Genomic DNA, 23,201 nt, shown 5'->3' with positions numbered 1-23,201 from the left:
ATTACAGAATTAGCTTTGTCAAATCCTTTTAGGACCTACCTCAAGTACTCAGCAGCCGGTTCACTGAATGTCGAATTTGTTTCCAGCAATCATTTGTGTCATAGCCATGGCATCTCTGATATACATTGTGGTTTCTTTGTTACATCTCTTAGCTCAAGGATTCTTTCATCTTGAGCCTCCAGCTGATGCTCTAATTCAGTTTTTTTCTGTTCTTCTCATTGTTCCATCAGCATGAAAGAGGGACATATGCACAGGTCCTATTGGGTGACTGAGAAATAGTTGCCATTGAAACATCATCTCTGCATCTTGCTAAAGATATGGCTCTGGGGAAGTTGCCAGACTTAAATTTGGCTGTCTTGGCCAAGTCAGTAAATGCTTTGATGCCAGATTTCTTGACTGGGCTGAAGAAGCTACATGTCCCATCAGAATCAACTGCACCTCTTACAAATCTCTTCATTTGTTCTTCATCAGCATCTGCTTTTTTCAGTAGAATCTCTTGCACATCTCATGTTACATGCAAGAGGTATGTTGGTAAGCCCCTCTGGAAATGGATTTGTCATATTGTTGATGACATGGTTAAGAGCTGCAACATGCTCTTCATCCCTGTTCAGTGCAGAGGCAAGGACTTTTTTGTGGACTTTGTCTTCACTACTTCTTGTTAGGCTATTTCTTTCTCCCATAGGTTTTGCATATTCATAATACGAAGCTGTGTATTGTCATCTCTAACGCTAATACTGACCTGAATTAAAAGGCTAGTTTTTAGAATATTTCAAAGGCTTATACTGCATGTATAGTAATTACAAATTAAAATCCTCTACCAGGCAGACTAGCTGTTTAACTTGTATATACAAAAGCTTACAAATGGAGAAGCATTACATTAGGAATTCATGTACTTTTATATCTACCCACTGTGCAATGCAAACTATGGGCATGCAGTCTACTGCTACTGGGGCACAACCTTCAGTATGAGACTGATCTGATCAGCAAGTTTCAATTGAAAGTATAGAAACTATTATCACTTTTGAGACACTTTAACAATTAAGACTATCTTATGTGAAAACATTTCATATTAGTACAGTAAAAGCTGTTTCATCTGGCATGTTGGGGGAAGGAGGGGTGCTGGTAAGTGAAAAATGCCGATTAACTAAGGGGGGGGGTTGGATGCAGGAGGGGGTGTGGGGCTGGGGCGTGGGAGAGGGTGCAGGGTTCAGGGGCTGGGAGGGAGTTTGGGTGTGGGAGAGGGCTCAGGGCAGCGGGTTGGGGTGCGGGGTGCCGGATCCAGGTGGTGCTCACCGCATTCCCTGGCAATGAGTTCTGCAGGTTGACTGTGTGTTGTATGAAGATGTACTGCGTTTTATTTGTTTTAAACCTGCTGCCTATTAATTTGAGTGACCGACCCCTGGTTCTTGTGGTATGTGAAGGAGTAAATAACAGTGAATAAGAGAGTTTCTCCACACTAGTCAATATTTTATAGATCTCCATTGTATCCCCTTAGTTGCCTCTTTTCCATGTTGAAAAATGCCAGTCTTTTTGGTCTCTCCTCATACAGAAGCTGTTCCATGCTCTTAATCATTTTTGTTGCCCTTCTCTGTACCTTTTCCAATTCTAATATATCTTTTTTTGAAATTGGGCAACCAGAATTGCACGCAATATTCAAAGTGTGGGCGTACTATGGATTTATATAGTGGCATTATGATATTTTCTGTCCTATTATCTATTCCTTTCCTAATGGTTCCTAATGTTTTTTTGACTGCTGCTGCACACTGAGTGGATGTTTTCAGAGAACTATCCACAATGATTCCAAGATCTCTTTTTTTGTGTGGTAACAGCTCATTTAGATTCCATCATTCTGTAGTATATTTGGGATTGTATTTTCCAGTGTGTATTACTATGCATTTATCAACATTGATAAATAGTCATAGTCATGTTGCAGTATTTCTGGAACTGAGCAAAAAATGACACTTGCTCATTTTGAGTACCATTGTTTCCCCTTACCTACAGGCTTATAATGCCATTTAACAGCTCTACATCACACCTCATCCATGCTGATGGAACAATGAGAAGAACAGACAAAAACTGACTTAGGGCATCAGCTAGAGACTCAAGATGAAAGAATCCTTGAGCTAAGAGCATGTAACAAAGAAACCACAGTGTATATCAGAGATGCCATGGCTATGACACAAATGATTGTCTGGCAATCAGTGGTTTTCCAATTCCAGGATTTATCTTCAGCTTTTACTCCAGATCTCCAGTTCGTTCAGGTGCTGTTAGCAACAATATTACTTTAGCCGAAGAGTTGTCTAATTGGTTGCCGTTCACATATTGATGACACCGAAGTACCATAGCATTTCACGATCTCTCTCAGTGGCTTACATTACTTATTATAATAGCTCCTAGATTAGAAGCCCTAGTCATCATTGTGACCCCATTGTGCCTAGACACTGTACACTTTCATAGCAGGTGATAACCCCTGCCCCCAAAAGCTTATAGTCTAAACATTTCAGAGGTGTTAAGACCCAGGTCCTGTAGGATTCTGCAGGTAAGAGCTGTCCAAAAAAACAGCTGCCCATCATAATTTTCTGGGATCTATTGGAAAGGGACATGTACAGCCAATTTACTGCTACAATATGTGTGTTATATACTACGGTGGTGGGCATGGTATAAACATCTCAGTAGAGTGAGTCAGCAGCACCTCATGATCAACCGTCAGAGGCCTCAGAGATCTAGTAGTTTCAGTATAAGTGGAGCTTTTGTCTGTTGACCTCAACTATCTATCAGTGCTAAATGATCAGTGTATCAAATAAATATTGAAACCTGTTTTGAAGCAATCTAAACTTTTAGCAGAGGTCATGCACTACTTAATTGTAATAGCAGACCAATTCTTCTCAAGGGTCTCTTCTAAGAAAGAGAGAGAAAAGTATAATGGTTGGTAATGAAATTGTTAGCAGTGAAAGATATCTAAACGGGCTGGACTACGTTCAGCAGCAAAAAACTGTTAATGCAGAGTTAAGGTTGCTTTGTGGTATGTTATCCTCTTGCAGAATGTCTAGTTGAGCAAAACTTCAAACTTCTGAAAATCATGAAATCCACCGTTGAGGTTGCCCATGAAACCTTAACTGTGTCCACTCTGAGCAGTGCCCCATTAACACACACACTCCGCCAATCCCACAGTTGTTGAGATATACAAGTTCTTCATCTCTTACAGTCCATTCACTCTCGCTCACAGGATTCCATCTAACCCTATTAAAGGACAAAAGCAGGGTTGGGGGAAATTGTTGCCCATGCCACATTCTCTTTTCTCTTGGAGCTGGCAGTAGCCAACGGAAATTACTTGCGTACATTTCAGGAGCAGGTTGTGTGTTAGATGTACCTATGCTAAATGGAGAGGCAATAGTTGGGCCTTATTGGTAAGTGCGTGGATTACTTCGAGATGTGTGACAGAGCTGTGATTGTGATAGGAAATCTATGTTTTCCACCCTCTTACGTGTGAGAAAAGGGAAGAGGTGCATATATTCCTTCAGGGTGCACTATATGCATCATTTCTGTGCATAATTGTGTCGGTTATGTTGGTATCCGGGCATAGGGCTTGTATTACAATGCGCATTTTCAACAAGGAGATAGAATATGAGTGGATTCTACTGCTTTAATGATCCAATTCTATGTGGAGAAAACATTATGTGATTGGTACTGCAACTCAGCTCTGTCTTTTGGAGTTTCCGGCAGATTTGTTGGCTTCCAAACGTCTTTGGTCTCCAAGCCTTTGTATTGCTGAGAAGGGGACTTTGGTCCAAAGGTAAACCTCTGACACCTTATTTGCATTGACATGACCACTTCCTCTGAAACCAGACTAGCTGATGCAGGATCTCTATGGGAGATGCATTACATCTTTTTCTGGCATGGAAAAAGCAAACAAGACCACCGTGGATACGGGGTGGGTTTTGCAGTCCAAAACTCATGAGCACCCAAAGTTGAACGTCCTGTTGTAATATCAGAACATATTATATTATATCATCATCATATGTATCACTAAATATACTTACTATATATAGCTTTGCCAATATCCATATATGTCCCAACACTTTCCTCCATTTCTGAAGAGAAGGACTTATTCTATCAGCAGCTTCATAGTGTCATCAGTAAGCTACCATCAGGTGAGCGATTGTCTGTTGTCTGCTATTCCACAGTTCCTGCAGTCTCCACTGCTCATTGGAATTCTGGGTTAAGCTCCCAATGTATGATGGGGCAAAAACATTGTTGCGGGTGGTTTTGGGTACGTCGTCAGCCCCCCCACTCCCTCCCGGGAAACCAATGGCAGACTGTCATTTTGTGCCTTTTTTCCTGGGTTACCCATGCAGATGCCATACTACGGCAAGCATGGAGCCCGCTCAGCTCACTGTCACTGTACGTCTCCTAGGTGCTGCTGACAGACGTGGTACTGCATTGCTACACAGCAAGAGCTCCTTGCCTTTGCGGCAGATGGTGCAGTAGGACTGATAGCTGCCATACGTCTCCTGGAGCTCCTGGCAGACCTTGGTGATGTTGATCAGGGGCGCCTGGACAGACATGGCTTTTCTCCTCTTAGAGCACCACATGGGAGCCAGAGACTCCAAGTCATTCTCTTCTTGAAGTTTCGTCTCATGGAGATTCAGTCCTGACTGGAATATCATGTGAGCTGGAGGCTTCTGCGTCAGGCTGCTCTCCCAGCCGGCAGCACCGCGCGGTCGCACCTACCCCTTGCTCCCATGGCTCATGAAGCCTGGACGGTAGTAAGGAGCAGTTCAACTATAGGCTGAGCAAGTGCAGAATGGTGGTAGAATGTGCCTTTGGACATTTAAAAGCTCGCTGGCACTGTTTGCTGACTAGGTCAGACCTCAGTGCAACCAACATTCCCATTGTTATTGCTGCTTGCTGTGTGCTCCATAATATCTGTGAGAGTAAGGGGAAGACATTTATGGTGGGGTGGGAGGTTGAGGCAAATCGCCTGGTGTCTGATTTTGAGCAGCCAGACACCAGAGCGATTAGAAGAGCACAGCAAGGCACGCTGTGCATCAGAGAGGCTTTGAAAACCAGTTTCATGACTGGCCAGGCTTCAGTGTGACAGTTGTATGTGTTTATCCTTGATGCAAACCCACCCACTTTGTTGATTTTTAATTCTCTGTAAGACAACCACCCTCCCCCCTTCGAAATAAAGTAACTATTGTTTTGAAACCATGCATTCTTTCTTCATTAATTTAAAAAAAAAAAAGATACTGGACAAGGTAGCCCAGGTGGCATGGGGGAGGAGGGAAGGACAAGGCCACATTGCTTATTGTAGCCACACTAAAAATCAAACTGTTTGAATGACAGCCTTCTGTTGCTTGGGCCATCCTCTGGAGTGGAGTGGCTGGGTGCCTGGAGCCTCCCCCTCTGCTTTCTTGGGCGTCTGGATGAGGAGGCTATGGAACATGGGGAGGAGTGTAGGCAGTTATACAATGGATGCAGCTGGGATCTGTGCTCTTGTTGGCTTTCCTGCAGCTCCAGCAGACGCTTCATCATGTCATTTGCTCCCCCAACAGACGCTTCATCATGTCCGTTTGCTCTCCCATTAGCCTCAGCATCGCGTCCTGCCTCCGCTCTTCTCACTCACTCAATTCTTCCCTGGCCTCTGCCACTGAATGCCTCCATGCATTAAGCTGTGCCCTATCAGTGCGGGAGGACGGCATGAGCTCGGAAAACATGTCATCGCGAGTGGGTTTTTTTTCGCCTTCTAATCTGCGATAACCTCAGGGATGGAGATGATAGGGGGAGCGTAGAAACATTCTATGCTCTACGATTCTGGGGGGACTGCATGGTCACCTGTGCTGCTGAGTTTGCCATGCTGATCAAACAGGAAATGAAATTCAAAAGTTCCCGGGGCTTTTTCTGTGTACCTGTCTAGTGCATCGGAGTTCAAAGTGCTGTCCAGAGAGGTCACAATGGAGCACTCTGGGATAGCTCCTGGAGGCCAATACTGTCAATTTGTGTCTGCACTACCCCAAATTCGACCCAGCAAGGTAGATTTTAGTGCTACTCCCCTCGTCGGGGAAGAGTACAGAAGTCGATTTTAAGAGCCCTTTAGGTTGACGGAATGGGGTTGGTTGTGTGGACACAGTCATTTTTAAATCGACAAACGCAGCTAAAGTCGACCTAACCCCGTAGTGTAGACCAGGCCTTACATAGACTATGCATTTGTATGCTGCAAAACAAGATTTTCACTATGGAAATTCCATCATACTAAAGAAAGCTGTTGCCTACACATTCCTTGGTCTTTTGTGTTGCTGATGTGAAAGTGTTGCCAATGTATTACATATCTCAGGGAAGATATGTCCTCTGTTTATACCTCCCTGAATGCTGATGCAGCATGGAATACACTTGGAAGACATATCTATACAGCTTCAACTTTAGCCTTTGATAAAAAGATGGTACAAGATAAAGATTGGTTTGTGGCATATTCTGAAGAAATGCTCCTAGTCATGGAGGCAAAATGCACAGCATTCCTCCAGCACAACATGGACCCCTCTCCTGATGCATGTATTAACCTCAGATTGGCCAAGGGCGCATTGCAACCAGTACAAAGCAATGTGCTTAATCACACATGGCTCTATTTGTGCAAGAAGATACAAATCTGCTTTGCGGAGGAGGTTGGACTGGATGACCTCCTGAAATTTCTTCCAACCCTAATCTTCTATGATTCTGTGAAATGTCCTTGAGAATGGAGGTCTAAGAGATACGTATGATGGCATCAAGAAAGCAATAGGTCCTTAAGCCAGGAAGACTGCTCCACAAGCATCTTCATTGCCTTGGTCATCTGTACCAGGTGCATTCCAAAGGACCTATCATATTGCCTCTATATAAATCTCTGGAACCACCCACATCTTGAATATTGCGTGTAGATGTAGTCACCCCATCTCAAAAGGAGATATATTGGAATTGGAAAAGGTACAGAAAACGGCAACAAAAAAGATTAGGGGTATGGAACAGCTTCCATGTGAAGAAAGATTAATAAGTCTGGGACTTTTCAGCTTGGAAAAGAGACAACTAAGTGGGGATATGATAGAGGTCTATAAAATCATGATAGGTGTGGAGAAACGAAATAAAGTAGTATTATTTACTCCTTCTCATTATACAAGAATTAGGGGTCATCAAATGAAATTAGTAGGCAGCTGGTTTAAAACAAACAAAAGGAAGTATTTCTTCACACAACGCACAGTCAACCTATGGAACTCTTTGCCAGAGGATGTTGTGAAGGCCAAGACTATAATAGGGTTCAAAAAAGAGCTAGATAAATTAATGGAAGATAGGTCCATCTATGGCTATTAGCCAGGATGGGCAGGGATAGTGTCCATAGCCTCTGTTTGCCAGAAGCTGGGAATGGGTGACAGGGGATGTATCAGTTGATGATTACCTGCTCTGTTTATTCTCTCTGAAGCACCTGTCATTGGCCACTGTTGGAAGACAAGATACTGGGCTAGATGGACCTTTGGTCTGACCCAGTATGGCCGTTCTTATGTTCTCCTGTATGGAGAGCCTGAGGATGCTCCAAGGCCACTGAGCCAACCTGGGCTAAGGTTCAAGGAAGTTTGCAAGAGGGATTTTGAAAACTCCCCCAAGCCTTTGCACTGCTTCTGAGGGGTGTGGGAAATACATTTTGGTATTGTTGTTTTAAATTAATTATTACTCAGTATTAATATGTCTAATAAGGAATCTGTTTGACAAAAAACATTTCCTGAATCTTTTTTGGTGTCTGTATTGTTAGACATACTTGCTGACGGGTATTTTGAAATAAATTACCAAAATAATTGAAACTGGTGTAATTATATAGTTGTTTTTACAAATAAAATATGCATAATTTTAAAATATTGTGCACAGAATTTTTAATATTTTGGTGCACAGTTTCCCCAGGAGTAAAGGGTGTGTCAGAATAGTGGAAGTGGAAGGCAGAGTAAAGACTGGGGCCTGCAGTTTTTGATGTATGTTCTGGTAATGGTAAGATGTTTGCTTGTGGGTGGAGGTGTAGAGGCTTTGTACTGTTGAGTGGCTTACTTTTCATTTCCTTGTTTTTGTGGGTTTGTTGAAGGAGAGACAATCGTAACTGCTTCAGAGTTTGTGTATTATTTACATTCTATAGTTAGTTTTCTCACTGCTTCTTTAGTGTTCTAGAAAAAGGCAAAGCACAATAGCATTAGAATTGGACTAGAAACATTTCTGTTTCCTACAGGAGTTAAGCTGCTTCTAGTTCAGAAATAAACAATGACTCATACTGATCAGGGTTTTTTATGAAAACCTAATTATCTATTTTTATTTATTTTACTTACTCACTCCCCTGGTGGTTATTTCTTGAGGATGCTTTAATTCTTTATACTGCAGTTTCCAAAACTCTGTGCAGATGATGAATTCAGTGTCATTTTCTCTCCCTAGGGTCCAGTTGTCCTTGGTGGTGATCAGAAGCCTGAAGATTTGATGAAACAGCAGGGCCGATTAAGTTCCACATCAGTGGTGAATTCCAGAAGGAATAAGGGACTACCACATTCCTCCTCTTCCATCCAGAAGGTCCCTTCTGGAGAGAGACCGTGTGATTTGTCCTCCTGCACCCCTTCCTACTTCATGAACATTGTGGAGAAACAGGTTAGACTTTAGGAAAAACATGAATGCAGTGTTTATGCAGGAATACAGAGTAATGCAGAAGGAGACTGTCTTTTTAGCACATCTTATATCAATAATAAGACTTACTGAAATAAGTTCACAAATCACATAAGATAGTGAATAACTTAGTCTTATCATACTCTCTGTTCATTAATGGTTTAACTTTTCTTTATAATTCATTTCAGCTTTCATTTTCCTGATCTTAAATAATGATACGTCCTGTGGTGTAGGTAGTCATCAGTTTTTTGTTTTTTTTTTTAACTTGTGAATAACTTGTTTTGCTTTTTTTCTTTGGCTCTCCTAAAGACCTGTTATGTTTCTTTCATACTCTGTACAAGTCATTACCATTGCTAAAGAGGTTGGATGACCATTTCTAAACTGTATGGAATTTTGAAGCCTTCCTATTTCACGGTTGGTAGCTAACAGAGAGGTAATTAGAATCTCATAATTATAGTTGTTCTGAAGATATCTATCTCAATCAGTTCCTGCTCCTGGGTTTACAGTTCTAAGCCATTGGATCTAGCAGGCATCTCACCTCAGCCTTTGGAGGTTTCCAAGGGTTGTTCCATTGCTCACATGGGGACTTTCTTTGAAACATGAAAATACTCCTATAATAGCCAGCTGAGGCAAGATGAAAAAATATGCAGTTAGAAAACCCTTAAATCTGCATTTGATAGTTTTGGTTACTTTGTGAATCTTCTGTATAGATATATACATAGGAGGCAGCATACTTGCCTCTCAGAGAATGGCCCTTAACATGATCCTCCATACCTAGGCTTGCCAAGCTGTATCAATGAAAGCTGTATTCAGCCAGCCAGTTAGATGTCTTGCTCTTGGAGACTATAGAACCTACTCGGTGTCAAATAAAATTAAAAAGCTGGATGGACTTTCTAAAGGCCTTAGTCTGGTTTAAGATGGATGTCCAGCACCACTTGATCTTTAAAGAAACTAATGATAAATGAATCAGTCACTATGACCTGAAACTTGCCTTGTTGCTTGTTATTGCCATCAGGAAAATAACCTGTGTAAGAAACTTGAGCTCATAGTCCTAGAGTAGCTCAAAAGCAGCTTAGTTAGTTTGAGTGGAATCAAATTGTTTTTAACTGAGATTTACAAGTAAAAAAGGTAGCTAAAGCAACTTTATATTACATTTATATTATAAATTATATTATATTTATATGGGTGTATTACAAGATTACATATTGACTTGTTGCACAGGCTTTTTCTAGATTAGGATTCAAAAGTATGTTGTGTTAGATGTTGGCTGACATGTTCTAAAAGGGCAGTGTAGACAAGGCAGTTTACATTTTAATATATGCCAGGCTGGTCAAATTGAAGGTATGCTTCATCTTGACCAGGTTAGTATGTATTAAAATGTACACTGCCTTGTGTAAATTGGACTGTTGACGTGTTAGCCAACTCTTTTTCTGAAGCACCTCTTAATTCCTAGTCTAGACAAAGTTACAGAGGCCAGAAGCAATAAAGCTTGACATGCAATGCTCCAGTAAGAATGGGTTATGAGTGCTTATTGCTCCCAAGTGCTCCACTGACACACTCACAGTTGAGTGCTTGGCAGGGGAGATTTGATTTAAATCAAATTGAAATTAAGTCATGATTTAAATCACTAGTCAGGAAGACTTGGTTTAATCATGGATTTCTACATAAAAGTGCATTCTTGTTGGTTGTTATAACCTTAATACATATTCTTCACAACTCAGATATACGTAGGTTTCAGTTTTATAAGGTGTACACTATACATTTTTAAAGTGATTTATTTTGAAAATTTTTCAGATTAGTTTTACAGCTATATCGGAAAATGAATGATTGTTTAGTTATTTCATTTACCAAAGGTAATTGAAACAGATAGTTTAGCTCCCAATGACTTCATAAATATCTCGAATTCAACAGGTTAATCATTAATATTTGGAGGATTTTCCTGCCATGCTGTATTAGGAGAGCATCATCAGACAGATATTTAAATGGTTTTATTTAACTAAAACAACAACGTTATGTATTCTGGATTTTTTTTTCAACAGCAAACATACATTTAACAAAACAAGCATATGAATTTTTTAATTTAAAGATTCACATTTTTTAAAATCAGGTTTGTTTTTGTTAAAATTGTTAACTAAAATAGTTAAATGAAATATTTAAAAAAGCAAAAAAATTTTGTTCAGAAACTGTCATCCGATTAGGCCAGTTCTTGATACAGTGCTCAAAACAGTCCACTACGGAGTTCCATTGCACTTCTTGTGGGAGAGTTAGCTTGGTTCCTCCCACTTCTTCAGAGCTGCTGCTGCAAAGTGGTTGTTACAGAAGTATTTTGCAATTTCAACATTATTAGCCTTTATTTCTGGAATACTGAAATCTTTGGCTAGGAGGTGCATCAAATGAGCACTGCACCTGCATGTTATTAGCTTGGGACGCTCTTCATTCTCTCCTAAATTTCTTCTCATCTTGGATACATTTGCAGCATTCTGTGTGACCAGGCTGCATAATAGACATTTGAATTTTTTTCACAGTTTGTTATAGCTTTTACTGCTGCTACTTATAAGTATTCTGCAGTGTGTGTGCATTTCCTGATGTATCAATTGTTTCTGTAAGGAAGACATTCCCTTCTTCTGTTGTCACACAAGCACATACAACAGGAATATTGTGGACACTGCTCCACACATCAAGACTCAGGTTAACAATTTTACCCTCTACACCTTTTGCACACTGCTCTCTTTCTCTTTCATACACTTTATCCAGCAATTCTCCTGCGACATCTGCTCTGTTGGGTGGACTGTATCCTGGTCTTAATGACTGAACCATGTTAATAAAGTGTGAGTTCTCAATCATACAGAAAGGAGAGTTTGTTGCATAAACAAACAGGGCAATTTTTTTCATCAATTACCTCTTTTTGTAATCGGCTGGTTCTTATCACAAACTTACCTATGGTTGTTTCTGGATGATGGAGATTTATTTTTATTTTTTTGCTACAGGTGGTATACTGTGGCTATGTGACATACATGATGTGACTGAAACACTATCATTGGCAGATAACTCTGAAACTATAGAAAATGATGGTGATCTTGAATGTGGATAGTCTTCAGAATCTTGTATGTTGAGGATGGATTCTTCTAAACAAAATAAGTCAGTGCCGTGATTTAATTATTATTACCATACAGCTCATTTAGTATTACTCATTGCATTCGCTGACGCTCAGTACTACTTTAAAGGTGAAATTGTAAAATTGCTTATTTCGGCTATTTATTTTTTATCACAACCACATCTATAATGATAGTACCATAGAGTAACTAACAACCATATTTTTTCCTCAAACATGAGAATTCAAGAATAGTCCTGAAGGAAGACAGGCAGTCCTTAAGAAGGAAGTATGAAATAAAAAAGTTTACCAACCTGAAGATATGGATGTGCATGTTCAGATATGTTCCTTTCATCATTTTTAATGCAGTTTCCTCCTGAGAAGGAACACTTCTCATGATGTTGTTTCATTCAGGCAACCAGGCCTTTCATTTCTTTGCTGCACTGTTTGCGTTTTGCATGCATGCCTGACTTACCCACAGGTAGAGGAACTTCATTAAAATATTCCCAAACTAGGTCTCTTTTACGGCCTGCTGCCATTATAGGTTTTCCCTTTTAGTGAGAGAATGGTATGGTAGATCTCAAATCAATGAAGTCTAAACTCAGAAAGACCTCAAGACTTCTGGAATATGCTGCTCAAACAGTTTCACTTTTGTTTCTACTGCCTGTCCCTCCCTTCTCACATTTATCTCCAGACTTCTCCTTGTCCAGATCTATTCCGCCCCCAACAATCTTCTATTCATTGAATGTTTTGAAACTATGCACATTTAGAGAGAGGTAAGGGATTGACTCTGTGTACACAAATTTGCAGAGGGACAATAGGGTTGAGGTCTGTTATTTCTCACCTTTATTTATTTATTTATTTTTATTTTATTTTAAAACATTTTTGCTGTTAACAAGCATGTTATCTCTAGAGAGACAAATCCGCAGTTTGAGAACTAAGCATCTCTGATGATATCTTCTAGACCAGAGGTCTCAAACTCAAATGACCACGAGGGCCACATGAGGACTAGTGCATTGGCCCAAGGGCTGCTTCACTGACACCCTCCTGCCCCCACTTGCTGCCCCCGGCCCCGCCTCCACTCCATCCCTTCCATGAGGCCCCACCTCTTCCTTGTCCCCACCCCAACCGTGCCTCCAGGGGGAGGGGTGCGGGGTGTGGCGGGGGCTCAGGGCAGGGAGTTAGGTGTGGGGTGCAGGAGGGGCACAGGGGGCTTAGGGCAGGGAGTCCGGGCAGGGGTTGGGGTGCAGGAGGGGCTCGCGGTCCAGGCTCCAACCCGGCGCCACTTACCTAGAGTGGCTCCGGGGTGGCAGCGGTGCACACAGGGGCCAGGGCAGGCTTGCTGCCTGCCTGCCCTGGTGCTGCGCCGGGCTGCTCCGCTCCAGGAAGCAGGCAGAACCACGTCTCTGCAGGGGGCACACGGCTCCCTCCAGGTACCTCCCCTGAAGCTCCCATTGGCTGTGGTTCCCCTTTCCCAGTCAATGGGAGCTGCGGGGGGTGGTGCCTGGAAGCGAGACTAACGCACGGAGCCCTCGGCCCCCATCCCCCCACTCCCGGGGACGCTGGGGCATGGTTCCTGCCGCTTCAGGGAGCAGCACGGGGCTCGCAGCGCCATGGGGTAGGCAGAGGGGCACACGGGGGGGGCCACGGGGAGCTTGGTGGGCCGCATGAAAGAACCCTATGGGCCGTGTGTTTCAGATCCCTGTTCTAGACTGAGCACTGAGTCCCATTGGGTAGAAAGAAAGATTAACCTAAATAATCTATACAGAAGCCCCTGGAACTCCATAAGATTGGGTCCCTAATCCATGAACTATTGGAACTCATTTACAAAACTTTCCTTAAACATTACATGAATATATTGTCTCATACTATAGAATTAGAATTTATAATCCTTATTCCATGATGAGATATCTTTGAGCTATAATGTATCTTAATTAAAACTATCTTTAAATAGGTTTTTTCCTCAAAGTGTTTTATCAAAAAACTGATTTAAATAAAAAAAGCAGATTTAAAAAAAAAATTTTTTTTTAAATCATTGATTTTTATCCACGGCAGTGCCTAGTCAAATGCATTACAGAAGTTAAGTCTGTTGCATCAAAATTTACCTTTAATCAGCCAAACTTGTAATCTTATTTCTTTTTTAAAAAAAAAAGAGGTTAGTTTGACAGGATCTGTTTTTCATAAATCCATTGATTTCTTAAATATTGGCACAACACTGACTTCTTCCTATCTTCCAGAACTTCCCCTGTGTTCCAAGACTTATTGAAAATCAACATTAATGGTCCAGCGACTCCACAGCCAGCTATTTTAGAACTCTTGGATGTAAATTTACTGGACCTGTAGATTAAAAATGTCTAAATTTAGTAGCTACTATTTAACATCCTCCTGAAATATTTAATGGAATGGAGAGAGTGTTATCATATTATATGACTATATCATCTGGTTTTCCCCCAAATACAGAACAGAAATTTACTGAAAATTTCCGCCTTTTCTGCATTATCGATAATTCTGTCATTTCCACTTAGCAGTGGACTAATACCATTCCTGTCTAGTAATGGACCAATATGTGTTCCTAGTATATTTAAACACCTTATTGTATTTAAGTCTCCTGGCCATAGATTTCTCCTTGACCCCTTTGCTTCCCTTACCCATTTTCTACAATTCCTAGCTTCTCATTTGTATTTATTACATTCAGCTTCCTCTTTCTTCAGTTTATTTATTTATTTTTTTTAATTTATACCTATCTTCACTTCCCCTCTAAACCAGGTCAGTTTTTTAACCAGTATGGCCTGCTTGCTCAGTTGTGGGATTGTGGCTTTTTGAGCAACTAGTGAAGTGTTTTTCTGATTAAATTCTTCCTGCGAGCAGACTTCGCTCATACTTGTTTATGAAATTGGCTGTTTTAAAGCACCAGGTATATATGTCACTGGTCTGATCTTTATTCTGTTTTCACATTATAAATATCAAGTCATGATCACTTGTATCAAAGGTACCATTAATTTTAGTTTTGTGATCAGTTTCTCTTTATCTGTCAAGATAAAATCTCCAATAGAATTCTCCTACTTTTTGAGTTAAGAAATTGTCATCTGTAATTAGAAATACCAAGGTTGTTTTAATACTGGCAGCGTGAGACCTCCAGCATATGTCGCTCGATGTGAAGTCTCCAGTGATTGCACAGCTGTTTTTCATACATATTAAAGAGGTGCGTAAGGAGCCAGTCACCCTCTTCCTTAGTGTGATTTGGTGGTCTGTAGCAGACACCAGCTAATACCCCATCTTGTTCTTTATCTGTTAGAACATCAGTTCATAAGAATTCAAAATCATTCATAGAAAGGAGTTTCTGCCTGAATATAACTGGCAAGGATGGGGTCAACAGAGGCTGTCTGAATGCAGGCTCTGGCTGCTGTTTCCAAGAGCAGCATTTTTAAGTTGAACCACAAGGACTCGCTGGGTGAAATTCTATAGGGTGTGTAATTCAGAAGGCCAGATTAAACTATTATAATGGTCCCTTGTGTCTTTAATCTGTGAAATAGTGTTATTCTCATTTTACAGATAGATAAATGAGGCAGAGAAGTGAAGCAGCCTACCTAATGTCAAACAGCAAATCTCTGGTAGATTAAGGAATAGAACAAATATTTTGTCTTAGTCACAAAACCATCCTTTCTCCCTCATGGATAATCAGGGAACATCAAGTATCGGGGGGTAGCCATGTTAGTTTGTATCCACAAAAACGAGGAGTCTGGTGGCACATTAAAGACTAACAGATTACATTCTGTTAGTCTTTAAGATGCCACCGGACTCCTCATTGTTTTTTTCAGGAACATCTTGACCAGGGAGCCAATTATCTGAAAACAACTTTGTGTGTGTGTGTGTGTGTGAGAGAGAGAGACAGACATGCCATCTTATATCCCTGCATACTCTCATAATAAACTTATTTGATATTTTTATTCACATTTGATTTTTCTGCCATGAGAAGTTGACAGTAATTGAGCCAGCAAATCTGCTAATTTGCAAATAAATTTGATTTTTCACTTAATTGACTGGAGAGTAAAACACAATGTCAATGGATCTGTCTTCAGTTGTTGTTTTACATTGTTACAGTTTTCTCTGGTATACTGATAGCCTGTTTTTAATCTCTGGGTTTATCCAGTGGAACAAAGTGTATTATGGATTTATCACCGGACTGGTAGTCAGGAACTGCTGCACTTTAACCCCAGCGTTGTAGCAGTGGAAAAAATTACTAAACCTCTTTCTCCATTTTCCCATCTGTAAAATGGGAATAGTTGTACTTGCCTGTCTCAGAAATGTAGTGGGAATTTAATTGTGCTTTGCTCCGCACATTCATGTGCCAGTCCTTTTCAACATATACATAGAGCCATTAGGTGAACTGGTCAGAAAGCATGGACTCAAGTGCTAACAGTGAGGGAGACACAGCTCTACCTATCCTTCACCGCATATGACCACACCATTACTGCCAACAACTCACTTAATGAGTGTTTGTTCAGGACAATGGTTGATTTTAATAGAGAATGTCTTTAATATTGGTTTCTCTGCTTTGAAAAAGATCAAAACCCATCACCTTTTTTTGTTTTAAGTCTCTCTTTATCAGCAGCACTGATAGGAATTGTTATAGTTCCTCAAAAACTATGTAGATTAATTGCATACTAAAGTGCAGCCATCTCATTGTAATATCTGACCACAATATTTGTATTGTATATTTCTTGGCAATTGAGTGAATGTAAATTTAAAAAAAAGTCTAGAAAACTCCCCACCAGATTGTTTGTTTCATAGCCAGTATGAAAACATCTTTCAAATCAAGAGAGAGTTCCATCAGATGACTGTTCAATGGCCTTTGTAAAATGAGTTTGTGGTCTTGGGCCAAAACACCACCCCACCTGATACTACTGAGTCCCTTCTTCGGCAGTCTCCAAAGAGAGGCCAGAGGGCTGTGGAGGATGAATTTCCCTTTTGCCTTTAAAGGCGCTCCCTTCAAGTTACGGGTGGCAGAGTAGTAAGGGGAAGTTTGCGCGGCTGCTGCTTGCAGTGTACTACTGCTGCTTCTTCAAGAGGGGCCCCGATAGATGCTCTACTTCAGGTGTGCCTGTGCATCTCGAGCCCTTGATTAGAGATTTTCTGTTAAGTGTCTGTCTGGCCCATGTGTGCTCTGTGCAACCTCATGCTGTGCTCCAAGGGCATATAGGGTTGCTCAGGCAAACCCGTCAGTTCCTTTTCTGTCACCTCGACCTGAGGTGGAGCTCTAGCGTGTTTGCCTTGTGCATGCGTCAGCATGTTTTGTAGTTGTTGTTTAGTTAGTTAGTTGGTATATAGTTGTGAGAGGTTTCCGTTTTTCCTAACCTCCTCTCTCCCCCTTTCTCACCCATTTTTTCTGCGGAGCTTATTTGACATGGAAAGGCATTCCTGGCTTGCCAGGTTTCAAATCCTGACTCTCTTGTCAGGAGGCTGTCCCAATAAGCGATGGCCATTCTAAGTGTATCCATTGCTTGGGAGAGTTCCATATCTCCCAACAGTGTAACTTTTGCCGGGACCTAAAATCTAGAGCTTGGAAGAACTGGAAGACAAAACTGAAGCTGCTACTCATAGAGCACTTCCTTCGACCAACTTCTGATTCAGCTCAGAAGACAGACACTCACCCCCTCCCCATACATTGATCTCCACATAGATTCAGTGCCCCTTTGGCTAAGGTCTCACTTAAGAAGTTAAAGATCTCTGAGGACTCAGGGAAAGCTCCAAAAAAGTGGAGCTACAGTATCCCACCACAAGGAGCGAACTCCCAAGAAGTCCAGTCTGCTGCAAGGTCTGCGATTTCTGAGACCTTGATGTCTGGACTCGGTACCATGGAGGGGAAAGAAACTTTCTCTGGTATCGGCAGAGCAGGGATATCCTAGAGCACTTCAGAGATATGTGGTATCAGCAGGGCCCTGGTACCATCTGCCTCCAGATCAGCACAGTTTACTTCAGACTTACCAATGCCGCCTTCCCACTTGGCTCCATCAGTACGGACAGATTTGAAGCACACACCTTCATCCGCAGTGCCTTCAAGCTCCAAACCGTTGGTACCACCCAAGTCAACTGCTGAGTTGGTACCAACCCACTTGGTACCACAGGAATTCCGTTACACCAGGGACTTGTCAGTGTTAGACAAGCTGGAGTGCTCCCTGTTTGTGGGTACCAGATGACTCTTGGTACTTAGACCCCAGTCTCCAGATTACCAGTGCTTCCCAGTACTGCAGGAGTCTACACCCTTAATTAGTCTCCTTCTTACCATTATAGGAATCCATACTTTGATGAAGATCCCTGCCCACGTCACAGATGGAGGGATCTGTCCTAGGTACCACCTCCTCTCCTGTATGGGCTTCTCCAGTGGCCATACTGGGATCCTTGGGTGGCATATTGGCAGCAGTTTTTCAGACCACTGATTCCACTGCACCAGGAAACTAGGGTCGCTGTCGCCTCCACCAAACCTCCCACATGAGGAGACCTTTGAGGAAGTAGAAGGCTAGGGTGGACAAAGAGGCTACCCCTTAAATTCCTATTTTGTCTTCATCTGCAGACAAGGCAGTCATTCCTCCACCACCATAGAAGACCAGCAATTTTTGTCAATTCCAGGACCTTGTGAAGAGGGTGGTGGGCACTCCCTAGATACCTCTTGCTACGGTTAAAGACTCACATCACAAACTCCTGGACATTTTGCAGTCAGTGACACCCACTCAGTTTGTGCTACCCATTAATGAAGCACTTCTGGATCCAGCAAAGACTGTGTGGCAAACTTCCGCCACCATACCACCAACTGGTAAATGGGCAAATAAGAAATATTATGTAGCCCCTCCTCCCAGGGACTCAGAATTTTTGTTTTCCCACCCCTCACCAAATTCTCTGATGGTAGATGCTGTAAACATGTGGGGTAGATAGTATTACTCTTTGCCTGCTCCTTATGAAAAGGTTAGACCTTTTTGGATGGAAGGGCTATTCATCTGCAACCCTCCAATTTTGGATCACCGACTATCAGGCAATCATGGCCAAGTATGACTACACAAATTGCAACAAGTTCAAATCCTTTATTGAACATCTTCCCAAGGAGCATAGAGAACACATGCAGGCCATCATTAAGGAGGGTCCGTTATTGGCCAAAACCTCTGTCCAAGCATCCCTAGATGCTGCAGATGCTGCTGCTAGATTCATCTCCGGGGCAATTGTCATGCAAAGGGTGTCACGGCTGCAGTTTTTGGGATTCCCAAGGGAGATTCAGGTTGAGGACCTCCAGTTTGATGGTCAGATGCTCTTCTCAGGAACTATGGACAAGTTCTTGCACATGCTGAAGGATTCCAGGGCCACATTGAGGTGTCTGGGTATATACACTCCTACAAACAAGAGGAGATTTAGCAAGTCTTAGACTGTCCACAGATTACACCTGGCTCAGTTCTCTGGTTTTCACAGAACCACTGAATCTTCTAGGAGGGGGGAAAAAAGGGATTCCAGAGGAAAAGAGCTTCCCACCATCCTTCAGCTAGTACCCAGTCATCATTAAAACAGCAATTTTGATGGGTTGATTGAAGGCTCAAATCCTCCCTTGCCTGTAGTTTGCAAGCTGTAACCTTATGCCCACTTCTTCATTTTGGAGACCACCTTTCCCATTTCCAACTGGCCTGGTGACCTATTTCAACAGACAAGTGGGTCATGGAGATTATAATGGCCTACATCATCCTCTTCATGTCCCTCGCCACCACCTTCCCCACCCCTCTTCAGGGACCCCTCTCACAAGGCTATACTTAGTCAAGAAGGACACTCCCTCTTTTATTTAGGAGCAGTAGAACCAGTCCCATCCCCTCAGAGAGGGAAAGGGTTTTACTCAGAGTATTTTCTCGTGCTAAAGAAGGATGGAGGGTGGAGACCAATTGTAAATCTAAGACAACTGAACAAATTTGTAAAGTCTCAAGAGTTCCTGATAAGTGAAGCAAGGAGCAGGTCACCATAGGCTCAAACAGAGGTCCCAGCAGGTATCTAAGTACCACGTTGAGATCCCAAGACAGAGAAGGATGCTTAACCAGGGGGTAAAGATTCTCCAGACCTGTAATAAATATCGAGGACATATGGTATGCAAAAATAGAAAACGCCTCTAGTGGGGAATGAAAAGCTAATATCATGGCGAGGTGAACCTAATAGATATAACTGATCCAATTTTTGTAAGTCCAGCAGATAATCTATGATGACTAACAATAGGGCAGTTTCAGGCACAAAGTGGTGATGTTCTTGGAACCTCTTCCGTTTCTGAAGGTAAGTAATTCGAGTTGACTCCCTTCTACTGTTTGCAGCTCCTGTGTCATATGGCAGCTTGCACCTTTGTGACGGGGCATGCAAGATAGTGCCTCCATTGCTTTGAGGCCTGGTTCAGGAGGGCCTGTTCCTCAACCAGAGGCAGCTTGGACAAACAAGCAGGTTACGGTTTCTCTCCAGGTGAAGAACTCTCTGCATTGGTGGAAAGATGAATGCAATGTCTGCACAGGTGTCCATTTCTCCTCCCAGCTCCAACAATAACTATAACAATGAATGCATCACTGTTAGGGTGGGGAGCATACTTCAATACACTCACAACTCAGGGCAGATGGTCGCTGTAGAAAACCAATCTCTATATCAATGTGTTGGAACTGAGGGCAGTCAGGAATGCCTGTCTTCAGTTCCTACCCCTCATCAAGAGCAAATTAATCAGAATCATGATGGATAATGTGGCTTGCATGTTCTATATCAACAAACAGGGATGCGCAAGATCGCCTTCCCTGTGCATAAAAGCTATAAAGTTATGGAACTGGTGTATAGCCCATCAGATTTAGATCTCAGCCGTTTACCTTCCTGGATGCCACTATGCTCAGCAGATGCTTCTCCCAGGACTATGAATGGGAGTTGAACTCGCAGATCCTTCATGGGATATTCCAGAGGTTGGGACTTCCACAAGTGGACCTGTTCACCACATCCAGCTGAGAAAGTGCCCTTTATCCTACTCAAGAGGAGATCTTGGTCACCTTTCTTTGGGAGACACCTTTCTCCTTCCTTGGAGAAAGGGTCTGTTCTATGCATTCCCTCCAACACAAACAATTCCAAGTGTGATGAACAAGATAAGGCAGGACAAGACCAGGGTTATCCTCATAATGCTGACCTGGCCAAGGTAAGCTTGGTAACCTTACCTGCTTCACTTGTGTCCCCAACTGGCACTCCAACTTCTGACCCTCCCTCATCTCCTCTCCCAGGATACAGGTTGTGTGCTTCACCACAACCTGGGGGTCATCCATTCTCCAAGCATAGCTCCTAGATGGTTCACAGGATTAGACTCCACCTGCTTGACAGGAGTACAGTAAGTAATACTAACTACACAATAGAAAGAAGTCAATTCCAATTACTTACCTCCAGAAATGGAAGAGGTTTCAACCACTGGTGTCATGATCATTGCCTTGTGCCTGTGTCTCCATTTGAACCTATGATGACCTGCTCCTTGCTTCACTTTTCTATGAAGATACCCTTTCTAGTAGCTATCATGTCAGCCTGCAGGGCTAGAGAAATTGGAGCCTTGATGTCAGGACCACCTCTCCCCCCAATTTACAATATTTTTCAAGGACAAGGTCTTTTCTATAACTGCACCCAAAGTTCTTACCTAATGTTCTGTCAGATTTCCAACTTAACCAGTCTATTTATCTGCCAGTATTATTTCCTAAACCACATAAATCTCAGCAGTAGACCTCCCTTCGTACATTAAATGTATGACGGACTTTTATCTAAATAGGACAAAGTAATTTCAGAAATCACCTAGACGTTCTGTCTCCACTGCAGAAAGATCAAAGGAGCCCACAGTCTCTTCGAGATGCATCTCTGGATGTATTACTGCTTGTTATGATACAGCTGGTGCTTTGCTTCCCCAAGGATTATAGCTCATAATACAAGATCACAAGCAACTTCCACGGTGTTGCTCAAAAACATACCAGCGTCTGAGATATGCAGAGCTGCTACATGGACTTCAGTGCATATCTTTTCTAAACATTTTGCTTGCTCCACACACTCAGATCTGATGCAGTACTTGGATCTGCTGTATTGTCTTCTTGGATCTGCTGTACTGTCTTTAGTCTTGGACTTGATTCCTAAGCTCCCTCCTCCCTGTGAGGATACAGCTCCGGTGTCACCTGAAATGGAGCACCCATAGGGACACTAATCGAAGAAGAAGAAAAGGTTACCCACCTTGTGCAGTAACAGTGGTTTTTCGAGATGTTTCCCTCTATGGGTGGACCTGCCCTTCTTCCCCCCTGCTTTGGACTGTTCTTGTTGGACATTCAGATAGAGAAGCCGAACAGACAGTGCTAGTGGAGAGAGGCACATGCACACCTGAAGTGGGGCATCCATAGGGACACACATTTTGAAGAACTACAGTTGCTGTGCAAGGTGAGTGACTACCTTATTTTTCGCTAGCACTAAATTCACATAAAATGTAGATGCATGCACACATCAAGCTTTGGGACTGAAAGCTTACTGTCAGAGTCCAAGGTCCTTTTACAGTGTTTCAAAATCATGTCCAGTAAGTATATAATATACCCCTAGACTACCAGATATCCTGGATTGATGCTAGCATTTGGTTAAAGTTTTGGAACAGTTTGTATGAAACAAAATTTTTGCTACACCAAAGCTGCTCGTATTCCAAGTGAAGCTGGCAGGCAATGAAAGTGGTCTCCAGTTTATAGATCAGAGGACTAGAAATTGTATTTGACAACTTTTTGTAACATCTAAGAATGCAATTTAAAATCACTGATGTGGAGTGATTTGAAGAATCTGTCTTTGATCCTTGAATCTAAGCGGATGGAAAGAAACTGTAAATAATTGATTGCATTGGGACCGCCTGACTATGTTCAGCATTATTTTTAATTGCAAAATGCTGCTTAGATTGATTACTTTTTTTCTCCCCATCCCTCTTCAAAATTCATTCTTTCATCAAGCTATCCTGAGTTTGAGATTTTATTTTTCTCTTGCAGAGTTCTCGTCTTACGCAGTCTTTAGGAAACCCTATGTGTCAAAGTCCCTCCTGTACCCCCATCAGTGGGTCTCCAGGACCCCCAAAAGCCTGCACATCATCCCGCCAAGTCAACGGAAAAATTAACTGGTTAGTTCTTCTTTTCTTATAGGTTGACCAATCTCATATTTGGGATTATTCTGAGTAATTTTTATAATTAAGACATTTGTGATAGTGGCTGAGAATGTGATCATAGGTGAACCGTCTCTCTTTGAATACAATTCATGATGTAAAGAAGCAAAATAAATGCACATGCCTGATGGGGGAGAAATATTTTTGAAGATAGATATTAGGTTATATATTGCGATCTACATTTTGTAACTAAAAATAGCATTTAATGTTGCATATTTTGCAGAGTATTTGTTGCAAAGTGTTACATATAGCTTTATC

General features: G+C 42.0%; 1 protein-coding gene across 4 annotated transcripts in view; it reads left to right on the top strand.

Moving 5' to 3' along the window:
• LOC311515705 (KAT8 regulatory NSL complex subunit 1-like) overlaps nt 1-23,201 on the top strand; it is a 151,527-nt gene that overhangs the window by 68,734 nt on the left and 59,592 nt on the right. For all 4 annotated transcript variants that reach the window (XM_084618955.1, XM_084618954.1, XM_084618953.1 and 1 more), the window contains 2 exons: nt 8,437-8,643; nt 22,774-22,901. In XM_084618955.1, the coding sequence (XP_084475081.1) occupies nt 8,437-8,643; nt 22,774-22,901 (335 nt within the window). The remainder of the gene's footprint in view (nt 1-8,436; nt 8,644-22,773; nt 22,902-23,201) is intronic.

This window comes from Lepidochelys olivacea, assembly GCF_965140295.1.
Source record: "Lepidochelys olivacea isolate rLepOli2 genome assembly, chromosome: 2".
NCBI lineage: Eukaryota > Metazoa > Chordata > Testudines > Cheloniidae > Lepidochelys > Lepidochelys olivacea.
The sequence above is the reverse complement of the archived record's forward strand: the minus strand, read 5'-3'. Positions and strand labels throughout refer to the sequence as shown.